The following is a 16,738-nucleotide window of genomic DNA, read 5'->3' as shown; positions in this document are numbered from 1 at the left end:
ATAATAGACAAGGACACTTGTGGACAAAAAGGAACTCTAAAAAATCAAATATTTAAAAATTTCTCTATTTGTTCTCATTTCCCACCAAAAAATGTTTTATACCGACAGAACAGTAATCGCATAAGAGGCCTCTTTTCAAATCCCCAATAAAGCAAAAAAAAACAAAAGAGCCGAACAATCGCTAAATGCACCAAAAAATTAGCAAAATAGTTAAAGAACCAAAATGTTAACATAAAACATCACTACTAAAAATCTTTAAACCTCTATCAAAACAAACAAAAATCAATAAGATATCATAATCAAGCCTCATAAGGAAAAAAATAACTATTTAAAAAGCCACATGTGAACAAAAAGTGCTTGCTCAGGAATTCTTTTTCAAACCTCAATTTCTCGCAGTTGTAGGAACAAAAAACCGCTATTTTTACTCCGCTCTTCAATTTTTTCAGCAACCAAACTACGCCAAATTCCTGCTTCAAAATTTTGTCCAATAAAATGGATTAAAAGACTTCTCGAATACTCTACTCGAGTCGTAAAAAAGACAGCGCCCCAAAACAATTCAAATTCTTTGCATTGTTAAAAAACAAGAGAAGACCAATAATAGCCTCAGCTATCGCTTTGCGACTATTAAAAACGATGTTCTCCTGTACAAATGCGCTACACATTGTGCTTTCGTACGTAGTACTTAAAAACTCTATCGAACTAAAATCTATTAGACATTCAAAAATTTACACAAAATTCAATAGTTTCAATATTATACAATTTATAAATCCAAGGATGATATAATTTCGAAATCGTGCTCAATCTAAAATGGCAATTAGATATTAGCTACAGTAGAAAACTATTAGCACTATTTTTGAATGGTGACCGAAAAAAACTTCATAACAGTTATGATAATCACAAGTTATAACTAATTAAATGTTTGCTTTGCTTATCAAGATAGAAATCAGGAAATAAGTCGAAAACTGAGCTAAACAAAATTAACGTGTTTTGTTAACAGAAAAGCAGTTTGTGACTTTTTGCGCTACTTTTCTAACCCTGTGAAAGGGTTTTTGAACAGTTTGATAGGTGGACGCTGCACATTCCTAAAGCTTAGTAGGTTCAATATTTGAAACAATTCCCGAATAAATGGCTAACAATACCAAGTTCATTTTTCCATCGCTATTTTCACGAGCGATAAAACATACATAACATCGATTGTTTGAATTTTCGTTGTTTTAGCTGTTTCGTTTGTAACTGTTGCTGAAAACTATTATGTATCCTCGCGTGAAAGTCAACTATATATCGGAAATGTTAGTATATTTTCTGTGATTTTGAGACGCATTATTATTTCGCTTTGCACTACTTGTACTGCTACTGATATTTGCAGCTTCCATTGTTTCTCGGTTGACTTGATTCACAATCTTGTGTGCCGTGACCCACGCTTCATGTTCTGCTTCTGTTGCTTTCTTCGACTTCCCCGGTGTCAGAAGTTGCTTGATTTTAGAACCGACTGTTTCTTTACCTAAAAACAGTTCCATTATTTACAAAATATGTGTGAAACCAATTATTCAGATCAAATAGTAACCGCTCCATAATTGACAATTTTAATACAAAACGAATCACGTTGACATCTGGGAATCAACTAAAAACGGTGTCGATGGAATCGATGTCTATTGAAACGAATCAACATCAACAGCGACGTCTATTGCGAAAAGGCAGTAGTCAAATTTCGTCCACACATTGTTTCATTTTTTTTGAACATAAAACACGGAGAGGTGATAAATTATCCCCAAATGAAAAAAATGACAAAGCTCAAAACCGCCCAAACAAAAAAATTAACCAGAAAAACCATCTCAATATTGGAAACCGTAACCGAGCAAAACTTGCAAAATCAAATAATTTCTCAAACTGTTACAGAATAGTTACCAACTTTTGCCAAAAAAGGAACAGCAAGCAGCGTGACTTTCAAAGTAAATTAAATGAATTGCGAAGCACAAAATTTGGTTAATAACAGATATTGACTCTAAACGTTCAATGAGATACATTGGCCTATTTTAATTCGGTCAGAAAGAAAACAAAAAAAAACGAAAACAGCTAATGGCAAATCAAGCAAAGCAATTATTGGGAAAAAAACAGGGCGCAATGTAATATGAACCAACAGTATTGCATACCAGGTAAACTGATACTGCAGGAATGTTAACATTCCTTATAAAGCCAGATGGTGCAAAAACTGGCCTAGCAGACATGTCCTTGCCACATGGCGGACAGTTAGGAATGTCGTACACAAAGACTATTACAGCTTGTATGAAAGACCTGCAGATTCCTGGCGGACGCAGAGGCGGTCCAAATTGCCAGGTGCAGGAAAGTGTGGGGGGGGGGGGGGGTGACTGCGGGTGGGGGTCAGCCTTCATACTACAAACCGCCCTTCCCAAAAAGATTATATTTCTCTTCAAAACAGTTCCAGTAAACCGCATAATTAGAGTCTATTAAGGCGTAATGCTGAGAGCTGATCAGCCATTTAGGGTGGGATTTAATTGTTTTCCGTTTTTCAGGACAAAAAGCTGCAAGCTTCAGACAAAAAAAAATCGCACAAAAGACAGCACGACTAATATATTTCCTTTAAACTTCGGTTGAGAGTAATCAATAAACGTGAAATCATTTTTAAACAATCAGTAAACATTTGCCTGTGCTGCCCGTTGAACGCACATTTCAATCACAAAAATGTACCTTCTGTCGTGCAAATTGTATCTTGATCAAATTTTGGTTATCAAAAACAGCAAAACGCTCAATGAAACATTTTTTATCAATGGTAAAAACCTGGCCGAAACAAAAATTTGCCTATACAAGACAAAATTTTCAGTTTTCAACTGATCAATTCAACCGACCGAAATTTGCAAAATTTCCAAAAGGTAGGAGCTCTATGCTAATTACACTCTCCTTGGTGTCATGCGTCTGAGAAGTTTTGGTTAGAATCCGCTTCATATTGCTTTATAAAATTCCCTTGCAAAGCACCTGAAAAACGCTTTCAAAAACTTATTGAAAATTCACCAGATAAAATAATGAAGGGTGCATTTTTGTCACCTGGAAGCACAGTAGTCCCATTACATGCCAACGGTCATCTATAGCAATATCGTCAAATACATTCCAGAAGGCATATTTGCATAAGAACAAAAATCATGAAATCAAGCTTCCAGATCAGATTGAAACTACTACAACGCAAACCAAGTGTTCTGACTGTCGTTGAAAGAGCACAGAACAACGTCAAAGACAAAAAGACGACTAAGAGCCAGATTCCAAAACAGCAATTGTACAATGAGTTTGTGCTGAAAACACTTGACAAAATTCTAGAACAGCCACCAGAAATAACTTCGAATACCTCAAGTTGACCTTGTTATTCATAACACGATCAGAAACAGAAATGAACGGATAACGCAAAATAGACATCCTTTAAAAATCAATCTGTAAAATGAGTAGGTAGTTGACTTCTAACGTGCTGGGAGGGAAACTAATCACAAGCGAAGTACTAAAGTTGCGAAGTAATAAATAATAGTTATAGAACAATTTTTGAATTAGTTCACTCAGGAGAGTTGAAGCGAGGCACAGCTGCGTTGAAATAGAAACGCGATGCTAAACAAGCCCGCCATGTTTCAGAAAGAGAACAAAAAAATGTAAGACCTCCATAGGGATAGAGACAAGAACAGAAAACATTGACTGTTATAACAGACTAAACAAAGCCGACAGATTGCCGGAAAACAGCCGCGATGGACGCTTGTGGCCTTCCATGGATTTGAAACTAAAGAAGTTAAAGAGACAGATTGACCACCAGTCCTTTAATAAATCACTTAACTTTTTGGGTTAGACTCTCATTTATGCGACACATACGTTACTACGAAGGCAAAGCCATAATAGAGCTTTTTCAAAATTAATATTTGTAATCGAAAAGTCTAGACTCTACTACTCAAGAATTAGGGCATATATGTTTGGCACTACTTCGATGCACACTATTGATTTCAGAATTCATTTTTTAAGTGAGGTAAGAAGAGCAATTGACCTAAAAGCAGAACAAATGACGCCACGCAGAGAAATTTTAACTGCAAAGCAGTAGAAGTCAATGATCGTAAGAATCATCGATGGAGACGACGAATTAAAAAACATAGCAGGACAAGTCCTGAAATAAAATTCGAAAATTGTATTAATTTCTGAACTGACAATCATTAACTCTGCTCTATAAGGCAAATGAGAGCTGTTATTAATGAGAATCAGCAATAAAACAACACCAGAACAACAAAAACAAGCAAGACTAAAACTTCAACTTTTATTTTTTGAAAAGACAGGATCAACATCAAAAACCAACTAATATGAACTCAAACTTGCAACCATATTGCTCTATTTCTCATCAGCAACCTGTCATTAAATGTCGACGAGTCCTCTCACTAATAATATTAAAAATAAGACAAAAATAACTAAATAACTAAAATCGCAATAAAACTCGCTGGAATTTTTTGAAATACTAAGTCAGAGAACGCAACAGCTACTGAAGGATACAATTACATCAATTAATTCAGTCCTCGATGACCACCGTTGAGATCTGTCATTAATGAGATTAAGTGACAAGACAGCAATAAGTACAAAAAATAGAAAAATTAAAAACGAATAAGCGTATCAGTCACAAAAAGCAATAGCTATGAACTGAAATATTTGCCTTAATTGAAGCCTTGTTAGCAATCAATGAGACCTGTCGATAATGAGACTAAGTTACGACGACAAAATTAAGAAGAAAAACTCGCAAAAGTAAAAAAAAATTGATAATTTTTATTGAAAACAATTAGTGTCAAAGTCTTGGAAAGCACTTGCCCTGAACAAAAACGAACAAATCGATAAAATTGGCAGTATTCGTTAGCAGCATCAGTGACCTGTCCCCAGGTATATTAAATGATAAGACATCAAAAACTACGATAAATATTTGCAGAATATTTATCGTGAAAAACACTAGCTATTAAATCGAGCCATTAATTAGGTTCTTTTATGCCTCATTATCAACCAATGAGACCTGTAATTGATGGTACTAAGTGATAAGACAGCAGATAAATTTAAAAAAGGGCAAAATCTAAAATTCACTAATATTTTATGACAACAAATAGTGGCAAAGTCATAAAACATTTCAGCTGCCCCTTAATGAATTCAAGCAAAGGCAAATAGGCACAATTAGAACACATATGTACCGTCTTAAAAGCACTGAAGCAGAAAAACTCTGAAAACACAAGTCAAATAAACGCACCTGTAAAAAAATTCCATCTCAAAAACCGCCAAATTGTTCCAACACCAATTTCTCACTCCACTTTAAAGGTATTTTGAAAAGTCGCGCCTCAAACCTACGCGATTTTTTGCTCCCTTTACTATTCCAGTGCGGCCAAAATCACCACTCTAATTTGACCTTCCCAGTGACGTGAAAAAGTCGAAATAAGCGTGAAGATCTTAAAAAAAGACAGCGCACCAATACTATTCGAATTTTTTGAATTGTAAAAAACGCGATGTCCCCAATAAAAGCCGCTATTGCTTCGCGGCTATTAAAAACAAACCGTTCAAAAGGGGTGCTATTAAGATTTATTTCCTAGTTAAGAATACTCTTGATCACAGGAGCGCAATAATAGCTAGCTGACGCGGATAACGAGATATAAAAGACGTACGTATGTCTTATGTGGCCTACTCACATCAGAACAATCTTTTGTCATATAAAACAATTTTTGGGCATGAATTAGTAGTTGAACTATGTGATTAATACAAAAATTTAATTACCTAGAAACATTAGAACATAACCTGACAAGTCATGACGTACAATTCAAAGAATTTTCATTGACTAAACAGAAAACTAGACCAAGAACAGACTAGGAAAGGATTGGGAAAACCATTTAGAAAAAAAAATCCAAAAAACCGATCCAAAAAATCGAAAAACAGTAAAAATCAAAGTGAAATTGCCGCATGTGAACAAAAAACCACTAGCGAGAAATCGAATTTTTGTTCAAACGCCGTTTTCTCACTCTACTTTAAATTTAGAACAAAAAAATTTCACGACGCAAAACCACTCGCTTTTTCACTCCACTTCCTGCTTCGGCGTGACCAAAATCACAACTCCAATATAACTTCAAAAATCATGAAAATGTGCGAATAGATCTTAAAAAAACATAGCCGGAAGAATTCCGGAAACGACTCGAAGGAGACAATTGCCCATACAAACATGACTAAACAACTAGGACAACTATTGTGAATACTGAACCTCCACACATGCCATAAAAAATTTAAGGAAGAATAGAAACGGCATTCAAAAACAAATTAAACAAAAAAAAACTAGAAAAGCTCTTAATAGTACAAGGAAACAGGAAACATAAAGCCGAGTAAAGTTCGCTTGCATTTAGAGCAATGAAAGGCTCGCAAAACAATGTGCAGGTCATAATAGGCTAAGAAACTTGTCTCAGATTTAAAAAAGAAAATGCAAAAAATAAGAAAAATGGTTTAAAATTTCTCAATTTTTCTATGAAAAAATAAGTTATACCAAGAAACCTTTAGTCAATGTGTACCTGAAAATTCCTTAAGTAACAAGCTTCTATTCAAATCCCACTTGAAGCATTAAGTAAAAAAACTGGCAAAAAAATCATTTAATTTCGTCTGAAAATCAGCAAAACTGATCAAAAACCTCCAAATTAGCATTAAACCCAAATTAACTACTTGAAACCTTCAACTTCTATCAAAACAAGCCTAAAACTAATGCAATATCATAATCAAACCTCGTAACCATCAAAAGTTGCAAAAAAACTGCTTTTAAAAACCGCTTTAAAAGTGAACAAAAAGTTCGCTCGCTTAAAGAAATTTTTTTCACACATCAATTTCTCGCTCTCTCAAAAACAGCGGTATGAACAAAAACCACTGTCTTTTCACTCCGCTCTTCACTTTTGTTCAGCACTAAAATCACTCCAATTTTTTTCACGCGTTTCATTTCCCGCTTCAAAAAACACTCCAATAAAATTGATTAAAAAGGGACTTCTCCAATACAAATGAATCTTTGAATTGTCAAAAAGGTCTTGAAACCATAATTTATGCTTTACCGCGTCGCCGAGCAATCCAAAAGTTACTGAAGAAAAATTAACGGCGTTTGAGAGCAACTATTCGATTGTTAGAGGATTTATAGCACTACCAAGGCAACTTTAGTTAAAAGCTGATAGCTCTCATTGAACACTGCGAGATAGCTCTCATTGAGATAGCTCTCATTGAACACTGAGATAGCTCTCATTGAGCGCTTACTTGAACACCGTTGAACAAAGATGAATTCTTCCACTGAATGGACTAGCTTTCAGTGATCCTAATGTGAACAAACCTTGCATTCCACCAGGTAGAGACTCATACTGTGATACATACTCCCCAATGGCATTTACATGACCCAACGTCCGTTTCTGGTTCTTCTTTGACTTCGGATCCCCAAACTCGTCTTCCACTGGGAATAGCCATCTGGGTGCTTCCTGGCCTGGAAACTTCATTTCCGCTTTCAGAAGATTCTCGCTTTCTGTGCCTTTACAACCAAAATGCGAACCACAATCTTTCTGACGACCATTTTGAGAATCTTGCATCGAGAAAAACGACAACTCCAATTCCCGCTTTAGCTGTCGGTAGTATCGGCTCTTCAAAAAATATGGGAAAATTTCCACTTTGAGAACATTTCCAAGCAGTACAAACGGGGCATCGAAAACGTTCGACGGTATTGTCGCTTGAACATTATTTTCTTGTGCAGCTGTCATCGGAATTTTCTTGGCCTCTAAAATTTTCTTTTCTACCACACAGATAACAGACTCGGGAAATTGCACAAAATGAGATAAGGAATTCTCGTTAAAATACGAGTTGAACAGGACATTAGCGTCCGAGAGTGAACAGTTCGGATCATAATTAAGTTTAAAATTCTGAAGCGCTAAGAAGCAAGTTACTACATTTTGTAGTGAAATGGCTTGCAGGAATTCCATAAAATAGCAGACGGTTACATGACAAAAAAGAACATCGTTAAAAGTAACATTTCTACAAGTAATTCGATCTAATTGATAATTTACAAATTGTGAGCTTGAAAGAAAGCTTTCGAAGTATTCGTTAAGTAGTATTGAATAGACATGGTTTTGGGCAGAAATAAAGCAAGAGGAGTTGACTCCTTCGTGTGCGCATATCTTGTCCCAAATTTCAGTGCCCAAGCTTTCTGGCAAGTCGACACTTTGGGTCGAGTCTTTACAAATATACCGCATAAAAATATTGACCGCGTTCTGTTTGAAGAAATTTGCACATTCAATTTGATTGCTGAGATCCGAAGTAACACCATTAGCGGTATCTGATTGGTTTTCAAATTTCGCAGCATCGTCCATAATTGGCATCATAGTGATACGAATTGTTCGACTATCACCCGAGAGACAGAAGTCGCCGAAGTCACTGTTTTCATCTTCGATTTCCTCAACAGGTTCCTAAGCATTTATACTAAGCTATCGTTAGTAGTTTACAGTATAGCTCCAACCTCAACTTGGTAGTCATATAACGTTTAGCTCCCCGTAAATATATCATAATGGGGGGTATATTTCGGGCGGCTAGAAACCGACCTTCCCTATATTAGTTGGTAATAATAACCCCATTTTGTTATGTTTTAAGGTAATTTGATCACGGGTTGTGATGAATACTCTAGGGCACTTCTTTAGGGCAATTAAGCTGATATGAAGATCATGAGAAAGACTGGGAACCTCTAAAACGAACTCTAATCATGCGATGCTTTCGAACCACTAAACACCTGGTAGAGAGCCCTGCTAGCTCAGTTGGTAGAGCGTTGGACTTTTAATCCAACGGTCAAGGGTTCGAGTCCCTTGTGGGGCGATTATTTTATGATAAAAAATTCGATTATTGTTTTATTATTACAAGAACATATTTGCAAATTCACGAATCTATGAATTCCGGGACACAAGCGAATTCCAGAATCTTTTAACTCCGGGACAAACGAATCTCCCCTGACATCATTTCGAGAAATTTAAACATAAACCGACAAATGTCGGAAGAATTGCTCTTGAGCGATAGGCGAGGCAATTTAATTCATGGTCTTTAGTCTAGATTAATTTTTCTTTATGGGTGCAAAAAACTCTGCCCCCACCGGGATTCAACCCACTGACCTCTCGATCCATGGCCACCCGCACTAACCTCTTCGCTACGAGTCACTTACTGTAGCTATGCTGCAACCGATTTTATATTAGCAACTTCGTATAACTAGAGATCACTCAAAAAGATGAACGAAAGCGTGAAAAAGTCACTTGAGAAGTCAAAGAATGTTCTAGAAGAAAAGCGCAAAATTGTCAAGCGAAAAACTTGCATAAAAAAGAAGACACACACGTTCACAATAATTGCTATGAACTGCGTTCAAGAGCAATTAATTACTCAAAGTGCCTGACGTTGTTGCTTAGTGAAAAGTTGTTCAGCTCTACCTCCGTCTAGTATAGCCAAAATCTACCTCAACCCCTCCACCCCAAAAGTTTGTGGGCCATTGTGATTCAATAAAGCATTGGCATTCACATTCACATAAAAATGATATTTACTAATAACGCCTTCTTCCCAATATCAGGCGCAATTATCAGACGCACGTGCTATATTGCTAGTGCTTTTTGGATGTGTGATCAACTAGTACCGACGATACTAGTGGACAAAATCATAAAAATTTACCTCCATTTCGAACTCTTTGAATGGGTTCGAGTCCTGTTCTTCACCATTACACGCATCTGCAAATGGGTTACCAGACCCAAAAACGTCAATGTCAAGCATTTCGTCATCGTCCACATCCTGATTTGCGTTGGATTCCTCCCGTTCTTCGTTTTGATCCTCCAACTCTTTTGACCTATTCTCAACTGCTGCGGCTGTGCTTGTTTGATTGATCTGGTGGGTTCGATTCTGAGGTTGTGACTGATCTGATAGACGAAAAGTTTCAGCAGCTAGCCAGAAGTAGACCAGCTGTGCTTGTGACTTCTCCTGAAAATGGTAGCCATCTACCTGAGGAAGAAGTTAGGTAGTAAATTTTGTCCAAGCCTAACGAATATAATCTAGCGGCGTAGGAATCTTGTAGTTGACTTGGCGGTTGGGCTTCAAATTCTCATGTGTCCGCAAGTTCTTTTTTTGTTCAATTAAAGAGGTGTGCAAAGCATTGACAACGATTTTGTTCACCTGATTAATATCAATGTCAATAGTCGGGTGCAATTGATGATTTGTTGAGTTGCCAAAAGCGGAATTCATTCGTTTATCAGTACTCAGGAGGAGGGGGAGGGGGGATTGACTAGAAACATAGCTCGAGTAGACCAAAATAGATCAAGTGTCTCGTGACATCGGACCACCCAGAATACAACTCCGTGAAGATAAATTTGACAAATCTCTTAGTAATGTCGTTTTCGCTGTGAAAAGCAAAATAGTTGTTTCCATTGACGGCAATTATCTCATACATACCTGTAAGAATTGTATGAGGTATGGTAGAACAACATCGTGCTTGAGAACATCGCTCAATTTTGGAGACAGTGACGATTCACAAACCAGAAACTGCTTACATCTGCAAAGAAAAATTTGCAAAGTTTTAAAAAATCTAAATGAGAGTAGTTATTGCGATCAATAAATTAAACGATACACTGAAGTCAAAACGAACAGAAATTCGCGTACAAAATAACCCTACAATTTCAACAAATTGCTCATTCCAAGGACAATAAATTAAACGACACACTGAAGTCAAAACGAACAGAAATTCGCGTACAAAATATTCCTACAATTTCTACAAAGCAATCAGACTCACGGAAGAACGTCAATAATACTCTGTGACACCAAAAACTACGAAGTACTCACAAACTGCGGGCATAACCCTTGCGGGTCACAAATAATCAAAATGAATTTAAAATTACAAAAAGTGAAAGTGGCTCATAATACTGTAAAAGACAACTAAAATAAGAACATATGGAAATTAAACAAGACGGCTCGCCAAAGTCTTCATGCACCACAATGTTTCAAAATACTTTAAAATTTTTAATTAGTGTTACATCAAGAGTCTCATGGTAACAGTTTACAAAAAGAGTAGGTTGGGAGGTTATGGGAAGTTTTACTTTTCCACTTTTAAAATTCATGATATTTGACCTCGATAATCTCATAATGTTGAAGTCTCTGCAGTTTCAGTGGAACAAAAATTCTATTCAGCTAGAGAGGGCATATCAAAAGTTAACCTAAAAAAGTAAGTTAAATAAAAACAATTCCTCTTCTTCCTCAGCAAAAGACATATTGCGTATACGGTTCGTTCATCAAACATGGTTACAGTAAAATCAAAACAAACCGACCGACTTCCATTGCTAGCATGGAGAAATAGAAAACAAGAATTTTCTTCAATTTTTTTCAAATAAAAATTTACGCCATTTTATTATTTAAATTACAGCAAGCTATTAAGATCAAAACTACTGTATTTAAATCACATTTTGAAGCCGAGTGGATCAGAACTAATCAACCAAACTTAGAAAAGTTCACTCTTTCGCCGCATCTATTGTAGGTTACATCAATTACTACTTTATGTGAAACAAACTTTTTCTAACTCGAAATCACCTATTATGAAAGTTTACAGGATCAAAGGAAATCGAGAAAACATTGAGTTATAATGCGTGTAATTGTTTTCCTCTTTCGGGCTAGAAAACCTTCTATTAATTCCTCATTCCAAGTGAACTCTATATTGAAAAATTACTTAGATTTCATGAAGACAACCCCAAATTAATTATAGGATTGTTTCCATTACTAAGTTAACAAAAACGTAAAAAGCATGAAATTAAGCTCTTTTCAAAATAATTTCTGCATGATAATCTGTATGTTAGTTATGATCAATTATCTATGGCTGGTGGATTTCTTGCTTTTCAGTTTAGTCAATCTTTTGACAGTAGAGAGCGTTTCGTTGACTATAAGAACCAAGAAAAGTCAACAATGTATACAGTTGACGAATAACTTTTCTCAGAAAATTACGATTTTTATGTTATGGTTTTTATTTCAGATACCAATAATTTCTTTCTAATCGGCTTTGGTCAATTCAAACTTGAAACCAATAAAAAAATTTCCAGTTTTAGCTGAAAAATTGTAATAATGACAAAAAAGGAGAAATTTGCTCTCATTTCACTTCTATGTTTCGTTGACTGTTAGAGCAAAGAAAAATCAACAAAGTATACAGTTGATGAATATCTCTTCTCAGAAAATCACGTTTGGAGTCAATTTTTCATCTGAATTGTTAAGTCTGGCGGATCTCAACTTTGGTGAACATTCATACTTTTCAGTAATCAAAATCACAGCAAACCAGTGAAAAAGATATTCTATTAAAGGTAGATATGAAGATCAAAGAAAGGTTAAATAAAGAACTGTTCCTTAGGATTTGTTTCTTCAAATTTTGGTGAATTACCAAATTAGGAGGAATTACTAAGGGTGAATTAACCGACTACCGTCCGATGAATTGCTCCCAGGGGGCTACTTTAATTTAGAGGGGGTGAAGCTTAGAAATGTTCTATGGGTGCAAAAAACAATGGCTTCACTCGAAAACAGAAACTTTTTGAATTAAGCAAGCATGATAAACGCTGATCACGCTTTTCAACAAATTGCTCATTCCAAGGACAATAAATTAAACGACACACTGAAGTCAAAACGAACAGAAATTCGCGTACAAAATATTCCTACAATTTCTACAAAGCACCCAGACGCACGGAAGAAAGTCAATAAATACTCTGTGACACCAAAAACTACGAAGTACTCACAAACTACGGGCATAACTCTTTTGGATCACAAATAATCAAATTGAATTTAAAATTACAAAGTGAAAGTGGCTCGTAATACTGTAAAAGACAACTGAAAAATGAGAACATATGGAAATTAAACAAGACAGCTCGCCAGAGTCTTCATGCACCACAACGTTTTAAAATACTTAAAATTTTTTAATTCGCGTTACATCAAGAGCCTCATGGTAACAGTTTACAAAAAAGAGTAGGTTGGGAGGTTATGGTAAGAGCAGGTTCCGAAACCACATTTGATGCGAAAAGAGACAGAATTAAACTTTTACTTTCCCATTTTCAAATTCATGATATTTGACCTCGATAATCTCAAATTGTTGAAGTCTTTGCAGTTTCAGTGGAACAAAAATTCTATAAGAACCAAGAAAAGTCAACAATGTATACAGTTGACGAATATCTTTTCTCAGAAAATCACGATTTTTATGTTTTGGTTTTTATTTCAGATACCAATAATTTCTTTCTGATCGGCTTTGGTCAATTCAAACTTGAAACCAATAAAAAAATTTCCAGTTTTAGCTGAAAAATTGTAATAATGACAAAAAAGGAGAAATTTGCTCTCATTTCACTTCTATGTTTCGTTGACTGTTAGAGCAAAGAAAAATCAACAAACTATACAGTTGATGAATATCTCTTCTCAGAAAATCACGTTTGGAGTCAATTTTTCATCTGAATTGTTAAGTCTGGCGGATCTCAACTTTGGTGAACATTCATACTTTTCAGTAATCAAAATCACAGCAAACCAGTGAAAAAGATATTCTATTAAAGGTAAATATGAAGATCAAAGAAATGTTAAATAAAGAACAGTTTCTTAGGATTTGTTTCTTCAAATTTTGGTGAATTACCAAATTAGGAGGAATTAGTAAGGGTGAAGTAACCGACTACCGTCCGATCAATTGCTCCCGGACGACAAGGGGGGCTACTTTAATTTAGAGGGGGTGAAGCTTAGAAATGTTCTATGGGTGCAAAAAAACCAATGGCCTGCAATGGCTTTGATTTCCATTCGCTTAATCGCCTTTACCAAGTAACTCGATTTCAGAACAAGAGCAACTTAGTCAAAAAAGACAAACTGAAGCACGAAAATTTGGCAAAAAAAGTCCCACATGTTTACAATAATTGCTTCAAACTTCGCTCGATATCAATTAAGTACGGCCCGCACGCACATCCTGGGAGGTAGAAATCATTGAAAGTTACTATATGACCACTTGAGGGGTGACCAATTGTTCGCAAAAACCATTAATGGAGCAGACTATTTAGAAAAAACTGAACGATTCAAAGTCTTTTCTCTGTGAAAACCTTAAGATTAACCTACTTAATACCAACAATCTACAAGATCAGTATCTAAAAAATGAAATTAGAAGTCAAGTTCTCGCACGTCAACAAAAAAATCCAGAAACGAAAAGTTTTCTCACATAGACTTTTTTAGTCCCCCTCGCCTCAAAAAAGTTAATGAATGACATGCTTAAATGTCATTCATGAAACCACGCATAAATGACATGCTTTTAAAAGCACTCGAATTTCCGCCCCACATCAAAACCAAAACAACATCTCAAAAAGCAAAAGTGTGGAAACTGCCTATGTCCCTACATTACCTACCGCCATACGAATTGCTCTCAAACAACAGGTGAGCCGATGGCTTCGATTTTAGCTCACGTGAGCTCAACGAAGCCAATCGCACTAAATAGGGGCGCAGCATAGTGAGGTCTTGACATATTGAACCATAACCGACTAACGTCCGGCGAAATGCTCTCAAACGACCACTGATCTGTTGGCTTCCTCAAGGTTTAGTGAAGCTAGCTTTAGCTTAATTGAAGGTGCGCGAGGTGAGCGCAGCAGGGGAGGGGGGTTGCGTGCAACGTGGGTCTTTGGCTGCACGGGGCCTTTACAATGTGCAGGCGTGGGGATTGGGGGGGGGCTGATGCGGGGGGGGGGGTAGACCTCTAAGAACCGCCCTTCACACCATAAGTATAAGTCTCCACAACAGTTTCTGTGAATCGCCTACTCGGAGACTTGTGAGCTGAAAGAAAAGGAAGAAAGGAAAGGCACGTAATGCCCGCTGGGCGCTACCTGTTTATCCCGTTTTTGAGTCAAATTGGTCAGACGAACAATCGATCAAGCGAAAAATCGCATTAAAAAAGACCAACAGAACTAATATAATTGATACAAACTTCGTTTGAGAGCAATTAATTACCGTTCATGCTACGATGATCTGCTTTCTCAGCAGCTTATATCAACAATACATTTAATGCCCGCGAAAGCTCAAAAAAGATAAACATACCCGGCAGATTGCCGGAAAATAGCCGCCGTTGATTCCAATAAGCATGATTGGGATTGAAAGAATAGAAGATATCGAAAAAAAATTTTATACAAAAACATTTTTTAAGTCCTATTTATTTTGATGGCATTTCGTAGTTGAACATACTTCTGTTTCTTAGAGAGAGGCTACAGGGGCTACTATCAATACCAATAAGCATAAGAGATGGTAACTAAGACTTATAGGCACGACGTTCAAATGGCGGGCATCTAAAATTGGGCTTTATGGGTTTATCCCGTTTCTATTTCTGACTTCAATTTTTTATACTCACTCTGTTCATTTTAAATTGCTTTGCTGAGTAACTGATTTTCAAATTCACTTTTAGCAGAATGAGAGAAGCGAGAAACTAGCCTAGAGAAGTCAAAAAGATTTCACGCAAAATGCTGAAAAAGCGGCAAAAGGGTAAAGCGAAAAAAAGTTCGACGAAGTAAAAAAAAATAGGAGCGATATAATAGCCGGCTGAGAAGATGAGGGCGGCTATTAATTAAAGTTAATGCACTTGCGCTTCATCAGTTTATCCGGTCATATCACTCAAGCCAGCAAACCATTCTAGAACAAAACGGTCAAGCAAAAATTGTGTATAGAAAACGCACACAATGAAAATAATTGCTTCAAACTTTGTTCGAGACCTATTTAAAATTTGGTGCATGACAATTTTGACAAAAACTGAAGCACAACACTCCTAAATCAAACGTGTATTCGTTAAACAAAAAGAATATTAAAATTGGTAGATCTTAAAAAACAGGTAAATTGGAAATCTTAGTCAGAAATCTATAAGAATGGTGCCGCATCTATTAAAAAACTTTCAAAATGACGCTACTAAAACACCAGAAACAGCCGTTATTTAGTTTATTTTCCATCACAGGAATTCCCAATAGACACCGCAGATTTTTTTTACTGTTTGTCCTATAACAGTTATTGTTTACATGATATTGATGAAAACTGACTTTACTATATGAGATAGATCCCTGTGTTCCTCCATCTATTTATCATACCTAGTTGCCATACTTGAAGCAGTGCCAGTTCCACGAAACGATTCCACATCTCGTGAAGATATTGACGTCACTCCGTTGAAGTGTCCAACTTTGAGCAGCTTCGAATGTTTCTCCAAAATTTTCACTTCATTCAGCACTTTGGCCACTCTAACCTCCCACGTTCTGCTGGGGTCACTCTTCTGTGCCATTTAAAATTTCGCAGATCACGTTGAAAGGAGTGAAAATAGCAGAAAAGGTGCAGATGCCATTGTTTTTGACTGAGATTCAAGATGGCTCGCAGTTGACAATCACCGATGAGTAAATCCAATTATATAAAATTAGTATTACCAGAGAAAAAAAAGGTTCAGAGCCCGCACCCAGATTTTGGAAAACATTTTCCCTGAAAATAAACAATTAAGATACCGGGTTACGGATGAACGGGACCATAACCTATAAATATTTCCGCGATAACTTTTTTCACATAACATCTTTAAAATTCGTAGCAAATGAAAGAGCCATCAACCCGTTTACCGGTTCATTGCGACAATAACATCGCTTAATAAATAGCAAAATACAAAAACGAGGTGCATTATTTTCTTTTCACACTCTTACTTCTTTCAAAAAATTTTAAGAAT

The 16,738-nt window shown here is 36.2% G+C and overlaps 1 protein-coding gene and 1 non-coding gene across 2 annotated transcripts; one reads left to right on the top strand and one right to left on the bottom strand.

Moving 5' to 3' along the window:
* Positions 1-692: 692 nt before the first annotated feature.
* Positions 693-16,500, bottom strand: LOC142350891 (A-kinase anchor protein 10, mitochondrial-like). The gene is made up of 5 exons (XM_075402892.1): positions 16,125-16,500; positions 10,474-10,573; positions 9,703-10,005; positions 7,349-8,468; positions 693-1,501 (listed from the first exon to the last, which is right to left on the bottom strand). The coding sequence occupies exons 1-5, from the start codon at positions 16,310-16,312 to the stop codon at positions 1,275-1,277; spliced, it is 1,938 nt and encodes a 645-aa protein (XP_075259007.1). The 5' UTR covers positions 16,313-16,500; the 3' UTR covers positions 693-1,274.
* Trnak-uuu (transfer RNA lysine (anticodon UUU)) lies at positions 8,796-8,868 on the top strand. The gene has a single exon. It is a non-coding gene; the product is annotated as a tRNA-Lys (tRNA).
* Positions 16,501-16,738: the final 238 nt, after the last annotated feature.

The sequence above is a fragment of the Convolutriloba macropyga genome, chromosome 12 (assembly GCF_964194025.1).
Source record: "Convolutriloba macropyga chromosome 12, txConMacr16.3, whole genome shotgun sequence".
Taxonomy (NCBI): Eukaryota; Metazoa; Xenacoelomorpha; order Acoela; family Convolutidae; genus Convolutriloba; species Convolutriloba macropyga.
This window is presented reverse-complemented; position numbering and strand designations above follow the sequence as displayed.